We start from the raw sequence: 11,340 nt of genomic DNA, 5'->3' as shown, positions 1-11,340 counted from the left end.
TCTCCAATCCATCAAAGGGACACCTGGACAGGTCTCCAGTCCATCACTGGGACACGTGTGATGTTATTTAATGATGGACAGGTTCTCTTCACAAAGACGTCTTTCTTCACTCCTCTCAAGGAACAATGGTTTGAAAGTAAAAGAAGATCATCGTTAGGCTGATGGTCCTTCTTGATCATGTGAACAGCTAGTTCTGGATGTCAGCAGCAAACTGGTTGATCCACTATGAGAAGGTGCCGTTTATTGTTACAAGATCTCAGACTGAAGAAGTTTTCTGGATAAAAGATGAAACGTTTCAACTAAGAAGAATCCGTCCAGAGGGGCTGACTGAACCTTGTTTGAAGTTTTCTTTAACATTAGTAAAATACATAAGGACAGAAATGAGAATTATAAGAATTGTCCTCAGATGTAATGAACTTGGTCAGGTTGTTCAGTAACCCACAAGACCATGAGGTCTGCTGTGAACTGGAACTTGCTGGAACACCAGAGTGACGGTCCACAACCTGGTTTACATCTCTAGGTGGGTCCGAACCAAGAAGAAGTCCCAGCTTCAAAAGTAACACCTTCAAGTCTGACTGGAATTTGTTCCTGCTCACATGGACAAGCTGAACGTCTTCTTGAAAAATGTATGATGGTCGGACAAGACAAACAATGATTTAACCACAAGAGTCAAGGTGAGGCCTTCAGGCCTAAGAACAGTGAAGCATGGCGGTGGTAGCATCATGTTGGGGAGCAGTTTAACTACAATGTGCAAAGAGGATCGAATCGTGGAAAAGAAAGAGGACAACAACAAAATCTTTCATCTTCGTTTTAAATAAGTATCTACTGTTGGACCTTGGTCACCACTGGGTGTTCCAACGAGACTACGACCCCAAACAAATACCGAAAGTGTCTTTTCTTATTTTAAACTAACGTTTCAAAAGCTGTTATCCTTCATGATCAACAAAGTTCAAGTCAGGAGTGTCAAAGCCTAAAATTTAAGCATTTTCTATCATGAAAATTTAAATACCGTAGTTTTCGGATTATAAGGCGCATTAAGCAAAACTAAAACATTGACAGATTTTTGTACACCGTGTACCACATAAAATCAGTTTGAGGTCAGTAAGCACAACCAGAAATAATACATTAGGCTCACTGTTGATTTTTGAGAAAATTAAAGGATTTTAAGTGCACCTTATAGTCGGAACATTACGGTACATTGAGTATCAACAATGAGTTGTGCTAAAAGACCTTGACACATGCTGGAACTGCTGATGAACCTACCTGCGGCCGCCCAGGGTGGCGCTCTGAGTGAGGGGGTAGGAGAAGCCTGCAGCTAAACGTAGCATCACGAGAAAACCCCTCCCCAGGTAACGCACCCTCTCTTCCTGCACACAGACGTCACACAGCTGTGTGAGGTCCAACACAACTGAAAGGACAAGACGTTAGAATCCCCCTCACACTGATGGGAACATCATTCACCGAGCACTTGGTGTCCTCACGGACCTCTCTCCTGCCCCTTCCTCCATAACGTCAGGACCGAAGCGTACAGGCTAGTGGTCTTGAGCTGTATCTGGTTTTTGGTTTTGTCGAACACGGCCTCCTCCCACTCCTCCATGTTCTGGATGGCCACGAACAGGCAGCCTGCGATGTAGAAGAGCTTCCACGGGACACTGTCTGTGGAATTCACACACACCATCTCTGAATGAAGGATTCAACAGAAATATGAGCCTGTGAGTAAACACCATACCTGAGCTGTAGTACGCAGCTGCCAGCCCAATAGAGGTGATGCCTGCAATGAGAGCAGGAGGTTTATTATCTGAAGGAAGTTTGTTGTCCCACTTCACTGAGTGAAGAGAGGGAATTGGAAAAACTTCCATCCATTGTGCATGTTGTGAGTGTGAAAAGAGTAAATAGTAACTAAGATATACACTAAACACTAATAATGCAAAATAATAAGGCATAACAACAGCAGCGCAAACAAAAGAAAGGATCTTTTCAAAAATTGGGTTGCCATGTAAAAATCAAAGATGGCTGCCACCATATATGTATTAGAGCTATCGTTTCTAAACCGGGCAAAAATAATGTGCTGGATGGGTGGGCCGGGTTGGTGTCAGGCTTTTAATTGCGTCAGTGGAGACGCGTGTGGCTGACGATCCAATTTGGATCACCACCAGCCGCTCACGGCCGTTTGACCACGCGCTGACCGGCCGGTTAAAAGAGGTACAAAAAAGTCCAGATGGATCACTGCCAGGGACCCGCCTGCAGCTTAACTGGACCCAGCCGCTGCGTCAGCAGACGCGCACGGCCGACGACCGTTAATAACTATATTATAATAACTATAATATTATAACTATATTAATCCGCTGACTTGTTAATAAATCTTATATCTTCCTTTCTTGGAAGTACGTATTTAAATCATGTCAAACTGATTTGCTTAAAAAAAGCAGTAAAAGCTTAATTAAAGAAGTTTTTTTTTCGGGTTCAGGCCTGTAATCACAGTTGATTGGTCGGTTTCAGGTCAGGCTCGGAAAAAATGATATGGGTTCAGTCCGGGCCGGGCCAGATTTTTTAGGCCCGAATGCAACTCTAATATGTACACATGTTAAACTTGTGAGCGGGACAACTTGGAAATAAGCAACGTAGCAAAGTGCCAAATTCAGTTTTGGTGTGTGGGTGCATCTAGGCATAAAAAATGGTCTCCATCAAAAGATGAGTTGCCGTCAAAATCCAAGATGGCTGCCACATTATACAGTATGAATACTAGTAAAACTTGTGAGTTGAATAACTTGAAAAATAAGCAATGTGTCAACTTTTATTTTGGTGTGCGGCTGCATATACATGTAGGCTTAAAAAAGGTTCCTAAAAAAATTTTGTTGCCATGTCAAAATCCAAGATAGAGTTGCAATTGGGCCTAAAAAATCCAACCCAACCCGGCCACAGCCCATAGACATTTTTTTCTGAACCTGACCAGACCCAGTCATTGAACTGTGGTTACAGGCCCGAACCCGAAAAAAAAAGAAAAAAAGAAAAAAATTAATTAAGCTTTTACTGCTTTTGTAAGCTAAACAGTTTGATATGATTTAAAAATGTATTTCAAAGAAAGGAAGATATAACATTTCATTTCACCAAATGGCTGTTAACAAAACGAATGGCCTAAACAATCAACTCTAAAGATAGGCTCTTATACATATGATAAAAATATTTTTAGGGCAAAATTATATATATATAATGCACGTATATATATATATATATATATATAATGTATGTATATATATATATATATATATATACACACACACACACACATATATATATACATATACAGGTCCTTCTAAAAAAATTAGCATATTGTGATAAAGGTCATTATTTTCCATAATGTAATGATAAAAATGAAACTTTCATATATTTCAGATTCATTGCACACCAACTGAAATATTTCAGGTCTTTAAATGTTTTAATACTGGTGATTATGGCATACAGCTCATAAAAACCCAAAATGCCTGTCCCAAAAAATTAGCATGTCATGAAAAGGTTCTCTAAACAAGTTATTAACCTAACCATCTGAATCAACGACGTAACTCGAAACACCTGCAAAAGATTCCTGAGGCTTTTAAAAACTCCCAGCCTTGTTCATTACTCAAAACCACAATCATGGATAAGACTGCCGACCTGACTGCTGTCCAGAAGGCCATCACTGACACCCTCAAGCAAGAGGGTAAGACACAGAAAGAAATTTCTGAACGAATAGGCTGTTCCCAGAGTGCTGTATCAAGGCACCTCAGTGGGAAGTCTGTGGGAAGGGAAAAGTGTGGCAGAAAACGCTGCACAACGAGAAGAGGTGACCGGACCCTGAGGAGGATTGTGGAGAAGGGCTGATTCCAGACCTTGGGGGACCTGCGGAAGCAGTGGACTGAGTCTGGAGTAGAAACATCCAGAGCCACCGTGCACAGGCGTGTGCAGGAAATGGGCTACAGGTGCCACATTCCCCAGGTCAAGCCACTCTTGAACAAGAGACTGCGTCAGAAGCATCTCGCCTGGGACTGCTGCTGAGTGGTCCAAAGTTATGTTCTCTGATTACAGTAAATTTTGCATTTCCTTTGGAAATCAAGGTCCCAGAGTCTGGAGGAAGAGAGGAGACACAGAATTCACATTGCTTGAGGTCCAGTGTCAAGTTTCCACAGTCACTGGGGTGTCATGTCAGCTGCTGGTGTTGGTCCACTGTGTTTTATCAAGCGCAGGGTCAATGCAGCAGCTATCAGGAGATTTTGGAGCACTTCATGCTTCCATCTGCTGAAAAGCTTTATGGAGATGAAGATTTCATTTTTCAGCACGACCTGGCACCTGCTCACAGTGCCAAAACCACTGGTAAATGGTTTACTGACCATGGTATTACTGTGCTCAATTGGCCTGCCAACTCTCCTGACCTGAACCCCATAGAGAACCTGTGGGATATTGTGAAAAGAAAGTTGAGAGACGCAAGACCCAACACTCTGGATGAGCTTAAGGCCGCTATCGAAGCATCCTGGACCTCCATAACACCTCAGCAGTGCCACAGGCTGATTGCCTCCATGCCACGCCGCATTGAAGCAGTCATTCATGCAAAAGGATTCCCGACCAAGTATTGAGTGCATAACTGAACATGATTATTTGAAGGTTGGCTTTTTTGTATTAAAAACACTTGTCTTTCATTGGTGGGATGAAATATGCTAATTTTTTGGGACAGGTTTTCATGAGCTGTATGCCATAATCATCATTATTAAAACAATTAAAGACCTGAAATATTTCAGTTGGTGTGCAATGAATTAGAAAAATATGAAAGTTTCATTTTTATCATTACATTATGGAAAATAATGTCCTTTATCACAATATGCTAATTTTTTTTAGAAGGACCTATATATATATATATATATATATATATATATATATATATAATGTATATGTATATGTATGAGTGGTGATGCAGAGGTTAGAGATGGTGGGCCTGTGATCGGAAGATCGCCGGTTCAAGCCCCGGTACCGACAACATCAAAAATGTGGTTGGGGTAGGTGAAGCACCCACACCTGCCCCCACCCTAATTTGTCCCACTCTGGGCCCTTGAGCAAGGCCCTTAACCCCCCACCATCTGCTCCTCCGGGTGTCCTTGATAGCAGCTCTCTGCTCCACACAGAGGGCTGTGGTAGCTCGGTGGCCTGTGGTTGGTCAGGAAGGGCATCCGGCATAAAAAATAATTGCCAAGTCTTTGTGCGACTTAGTTCGCTGTGGCGACCCCTAACGCAGGGAGCAGCCGAAAGAAGAAGAAGATATATATATATAAACTGGCCGCCTCGATCATTTGAGGAAACTGCTTTCTAGTTTTTATAATGTTTAAAAGTACTGTTTCCTCAAATGACTGTGGTGGCCAAACATTAATCTATGGTGGCCAAGGCCACCACTGGCCACCCCCTGGCTCCTCTACTGTGCCTGGGTGGTGGATAAAACTGCTCCTGCCACTCTCCAGTATCCGTCACTCTGTGCCGCTTTGGAGAAGCAAAAATGAAAAATAATAACTCCATTCAAAAACTACAAACATTCACTAAAGCCCTCGGTGATGGGCGTCATCGGTTGTTGTGTTTATATTGTGGGTGGATTATGAGGTTCTCTTACCGATGAGAAGAGACCACGAGCGGATACCTGGAGATCTCTTCAGGTGAAGCAGTGTGGGGCTGTGCTCCTCCACTGTCATATACCCCATCTGCACAAAAACACACACAGGGACTCAAACACTAATTAAAGGCTTAGCACTGAAGGAAATATATCTCCCACCGCACTTCACACCAGTTTTAGACTAAAATCATCTTGTGCTGAGAAACAAGAGTTGCAGCTTCTTTGGTTGAATCTGAACAATAAAGTTAGGTGAGCTCTCTGTTAGCATGTGGAGTTCAGGATGACTCTCAGCTACTACCACATGAACATTTTGCTCAATATCTGTAAACATGATTGAACTAAAGAGGCTTTTGTGTTTTCTAAAGTCACCTTTTCATTCAACATTTATTAATACAGGTTAGTCTCATTGAGTCATGAGGACTCATTTACAAGAGAGACCTGTTTACAGTGGCCATCTTTTCATAAAATAAGGTTAAATGAGGGAAAAAAAGTTTTAAATCATTCTAAACTCTGTAAAACTGAACATTAGCGTATGGATACGTATTCACAGCGTTTGTTTCGCTGGCTCAGTTACATTCAGAGGACATATAATTGGTTAAAAACAAAACACTTGTGAGAAATCTGAGCATAAAATGATTTCAGTGTTTATAATCTGCTCTGAGAGCTCCCAGAATAACCAGCAGTTCATCCGTCCATTTTCTATATGACATCTTTCTGTCTGAATCACGAGCAGCTGGTGCCTGTATGCAGCAGTCACTGTGTGAGAGGCGGGGTGGGGGACACCCTGGACAGGTCTCCAGTCCATCACAGGGACACATAGAGACAAAATGAGACAAACAACCATTCACTCTTTCACGTTTTTAATCTGCGGGAGAACAACAGAGTACCTAGACGTGTGCACAGAGAGAACATGCAAACTCCACACAGAAAGGCCAGGCTTGCTTAGGCAACAGAGCTAACCACTATTCCACCGTGCCATTCATAACAGCAGGTCAACACCTAAAAGTAGAAAGGTCGACCATTGAGCAAGAGGCAGCGTGAGGACTCCAAACAGCTCAGAGGAGAAGCTGTGGAGAAGTTCAGATCAGGGTTGGGTTTTAAAAAGATCCCACACCTTCAACATCGCACTGAGACTAAAACTTGGATCTCTGGCCATCAAGTACAACGCCTGGTGTGGTTAAAGTCTAACCCCTAGAACACAATCCCTACAGTGAAGCACGGCAGTGGCAGCATCATGCTGTGGGGATATTTTCATCAGGTGAAACTGAGAAACTAATACATGTGCACACACCAGGATTCAGTTTTAGTTTGTTTTAGCAAATTTAAAAAGGAAGTGAGTTGCTTCATTTAGGCAAGCTGAACTCACATGCAAATCATTCCCCCTACCACAATTTGGCATGCCACACTTTACAGTTTGAATTGTGAAAGCTCCCAGGCTGAGAGGCAGATTGACCAACATATAGGAACTGTTGCCTGTTTGGGCTTCTTTTAAAAAGTAATGGTTGTATTTTATTAATAGGTTGATAACTTAAAATCAAAGTTTAATTTCAGATTAAAAAAATTAAAAACTTATTCAAGATTTTCCTCTGAGGAGCACAGAAATGAGATTAATCATCACTATGAGGTGAAAACGTCAACATTTTGTCTCTATGTGCGTTTTATTTATCACACACACAATATGCTGTATAAACAGGATTATCCATCAATAACTAAATATTTTGTTCACTTACCTTCAAATATTCTTTTTTTCTGTGAACTCCTCTCTTATTGGGTTAAATGAAGAATATTTGCTCGAGGAAACATGCATTAAATTACAGGGAAGTTCAATTCCTGTTGCAACATCTGACTTGAATGGAGGTCGTTTACTTCCTGGATCTCTGAGCTCTGATTGGATGGATTCGCATCGATAGCCCCCTTCAAAATAAAACCTCAAACTGAATTAGGTTTGAATGATTCGGAGGTTTCTGTCGAGGAGAATAACAAATAATAAAGTCAGTGAAAATGGTCAGGCACACGAAAAGGAGAAAATAAGAATGAAAATAAATAATGGCCCGTGAAAAAAAGTACAACTAAATTCCTTCAAAAAGCCTCACAGTTTTTCATTTAAGAAAATAAGGTTCATTTGTCCTCTAGTAGTCTATGCCTATGGTAACATAACAAGCCAACCCTAACTATAGGATTTATCAAGAAAATGTATCCCATGTGGTTCAATAACTTTACCTAATGGAAGCATATATAAAGTAAAGAGTACTTGTCCAAGCACTGAACCCTGAGGAACTCCATGACTACATTTGGTGTATGAAGAAGATTCATTATTTACTTAAATTGTAATCACTTCAAAACTTTGTTTTGAAGCTAAGTATGGAGTTGTATCCTATTGAATTATGTTTGATAATATTTTAACTTTCATATTTTGTCATATTTACATTTTTTAACATAAAATGCAGTGCTGTACTAGAAAAGGTGAACTCAATGACTAGTTTCTTAAGCTTTCTACAGGTCTTAAGGATTTTCTTTGAATTCTGGTTGCTTTGTCATTTATTTGTTTTTTTATCCACTTTTTGAGCCTGAATATGACAGCATAGGAAAAAAAGAACAAACTGAATATAACAGTAAAAGTTTCAGACCTTAAGAGAATTTTTTGTCAAACCATGAAATGTCAGTGGTTTACATAGATAACTTTAATAATTGACATTTATAATGTATGTGAATATTTTTGTACAGTGCCCTGAGATAACTTCTTTTGTGAATTGGAGCTATAGAAATAAACTGAACTGAACTGTTATGTTATGTTTTATGTTAAATTAAATAGGGTTGAAGGGGGATGGGGCTACACAAACTCTACACAGGATCTGAAAGCTGCATCACGCTTCAGGTGGGGGAAGACAATTAAATGTTTTAAAAATAAATAAAATAATTTTAAACGGACCCTACAATGTTCAGGCCGCTCATGCTTGTGATCATATTGTTTTGTACCAGTTAAAAATATGAAGCAGCATTTTGGATCCCCTGTGAGAAAAGAGGAAGTGTGGAGCGCTATTTAAAGTGTATTGCAGTAAACCAGCAAAGTGGTGGTGATAAGTGGCAGTGCTTTCCAGAACAAGTAGATTTACTGGCTGAGTGGTTAGAGCAGTCGTCCTCCAATGCAAGAGTTGGGGGTTCGAATCCACCAGCAGTCACATGCCCAAGTGTCCATGGGCAAGACACTGAACCCCTCGTTGCCTCCAATGTGTGTCCCATCGATGTATCCATCCATCCATTATCTTTTACCCTCTTATTCCATTTTGGGTCACGGGGGTCGCTGGTGCCCATGTCCAGCAATCACTGTGTGAGGGGCGGGGTACACCCTGGACAGGTCACAAGTCCATCACAGGGACACATAGAGACAAACGAGACAAACAACCATTCACTCTCTCATTCACACCTAGGGACAATTTAGAGTTATCAATCAGCCTAACATGCATGTTTTTGGTCTGTGGGAGGAAACTGGAGCACCCGAAGAAAACCCATGCATGCACGGAGAGAACATGCAAGCTCCACCCAGAAAGGCCCCTGGACCGGGGTGTGAACCAAGGACCTGCTCGCTGAGAGGCAGCAGCTCTACCGGTTGCACCACCGTGCTGCCCTCATCAGTGTATGAATGTGATAAAGCTCTGATTAGTCTCTTTAGAATGATTTGTTCAATTAGCTTTGTAGAGATCTAGTAGAGTGCTGTATGAATGGGTAAATGAAGACACAGATTGTAGTGTAAAGCGCTTTGAGTATCTTGATTAGATAGAAAGGTGCTATATAAGTACAGTCCATTTACCATTTACTTTGACCTGCTACTTTACCTGAAAAACAAAAGCTTAAATTAACCACTGCTCTGATGTAATTTCCAAGACCATGCATTCCCAGCTTTGTGATGGCTAGCTTGTTATAATAGGCCAAGGAACATCTACGGGTGTCCGTGGAGCTGCCAGGAACTTTTTTTTTTTTTTTTTCTAATTTCAACAAACAAAAAATTTCAGAGCCATCTAGAGCAGGGGTGTCAAACTCACTTACAAAAGGGGGGCAAAATTAAAACCTTTTTCAAACTAAGGGCTGGTTTCAGAATCTACATTAACTCAAGTTAGATACCCAACATCTTTTCTTGGTCACAGGTTCCTCAATAAGAGTTTCATTGGTCTCATTTGACATTTTCTGTTGCACTTTTGACATCATAATCAAAGATTACTGAAAAAAATAAAGTGATAAAAGCATTTTACATTTAAAATATCATCTTGGGAGCCAGATAAGATGTTAACGAGGGGCACATTTGGCCCCCGGGCCTTGAGTTTGACACATATGATCTAGAGCCTTTGTGTCGAGTCTTTTTAGGGAGATTACAACTGATAGTTGTCTGCAAATTGATGAAAATAAATGCCATGTTTTCTAAAAATGGACCCAAACAAGAGTAAGAGGAGGGACCCTGTAACTGAGCCCTGTGGTACCCCATACGAGAGAGGCGCAGTCAAACCAGTCAAACTTTGTTATCGTGCTTTTTTCAAAGTTAACAAAAGAATTGAAACAGGAAGAATGTAACAAACTGCCTGAAGATTAATTTTATAATCACGTCTTTGCTAATTATCTGCCATGTGTGGACACGCATTGAGTTGTGCTCTTTTATACTTGAGAGTGATTTTTAGTTCTGTTAGAACGTCCAACAAACAAATAATACTTACAAAAATACTTAGAAAATTATTCGACAGTGAGTGAGTCGATTATTCGAGTGAAAAGCAAACCGATTTTAAAAAGCAACAACAACAAAAAATCGAACACAAATGTGACAGATTTTAAAGCTTGGAGCAATATTGCTCAAGACAACTTTAAGCGATTAAAAAAGCCCGGGGGGGGGGGGGGGGGGTAAGATCGAAGACAAAACTGTTGACCATGGTAAATTACTAAAATCCCAGCCGGTCATTCTTTCTGCCGCAGACTACTTTGCACTTTTATTTTGAAATACTCGAATTAAAGCTTCCGGAAATAACCCCCTTTTCTTTTTGCGCATGCGCTCCAGGAGCGCCGGGGTATATACAATAGCGCTAGCTGCTGCTGCCTGGTTGTCGAGAATGGCGGGGTTAGAAGAAGCCTTGTTGGTCAGCAGGTTTCGTAATTCAAAATAACCACGAAAACAGAAGACAAGCGGCGGTGACTCCGTCTACAGAAAGACCTGAAGGCAAAAACTTTGAGGAGAACGGCAGAGTTCACCTGCGGAGCGGTGTTAGCGCTTCCGTTTTCTTCGTTAGCTGTCCTCTGCTGTTTGACATGTCTTTGTCCTGAAGCAACAAACCGTCCGGTGAGTTGTCTCCAAATCAGAGCGGCATTAAAATACAGCAAACCAGTTTGTTTACAGACAGTTTAAATGCGTGATAAAAGCTAAAATAACTGCTGAACAGAACATATTTAGCTTGATATACTTTGTTATTCACGTCAAGCTGTTTTGTTGCTACAGTTCATATAATTTAAACAAGACATTGAAGTGTAATGACAGGAAGGACAGCAGGTGATGCTTACTGTGAGTTTTCCTGCCTTAAATATTCATGTGTTTCTAAGCTGCCTGTGAGCTGATAAACAACAACTGTGCACAGTCATCCTGTCACTGCAGGCTCTGAGGGAAACGATCAACTCTCAGAAACTAACTCTGCTGCTCTCTGTCTCGCTCTCTGTCTCGCTCTCTGTCTCGCTCTCTGTCT

General features: G+C 41.1%; 2 protein-coding genes across 2 annotated transcripts in view; one reads left to right on the top strand and one right to left on the bottom strand.

Annotated features, from left to right (window-relative positions):
- LOC119423323 (cytochrome b-245 chaperone 1 homolog) overlaps window positions 1-7,503 on the bottom strand; it is an 8,693-nt gene extending 1,190 nt beyond the window's left edge. Inside the window, exons 1-5 of the mRNA XM_037690701.1 lie at window positions 7,357-7,503; window positions 5,627-5,714; window positions 1,730-1,771; window positions 1,486-1,656; window positions 1,264-1,408 (exon numbers count right to left, since the gene is read on the bottom strand). Coding sequence (XP_037546629.1) covers window positions 1,264-1,408; window positions 1,486-1,656; window positions 1,730-1,771; window positions 5,627-5,714 — 446 coding nt within the window. The 5' untranslated portion in view covers window positions 7,357-7,503. The remainder of the gene's footprint in view (window positions 1-1,263; window positions 1,409-1,485; window positions 1,657-1,729; window positions 1,772-5,626; window positions 5,715-7,356) is intronic.
- A 3,191-nt stretch (window positions 7,504-10,694) lies between these two features.
- narf (nuclear prelamin A recognition factor) overlaps window positions 10,695-11,340 on the top strand; it is a 12,799-nt gene continuing 12,153 nt past the window's right edge. The window contains exon 1 of the mRNA XM_037690700.1: window positions 10,695-10,943. The gene's annotated coding sequence lies outside the window, so the exon portion shown is untranslated. The remainder of the gene's footprint in view (window positions 10,944-11,340) is intronic.

The sequence above is a fragment of the Nematolebias whitei genome, chromosome 17 (genome assembly GCF_014905685.2).
Source record: "Nematolebias whitei isolate Nwh7 chromosome 17, NemWhi1, whole genome shotgun sequence".
NCBI classification, from domain to species: Eukaryota; Metazoa; Chordata; class Actinopteri; order Cyprinodontiformes; family Rivulidae; genus Nematolebias; species Nematolebias whitei.
The sequence above is the reverse complement of the archived record's forward strand: the minus strand, read 5'-3'. Positions and strand labels throughout refer to the sequence as shown.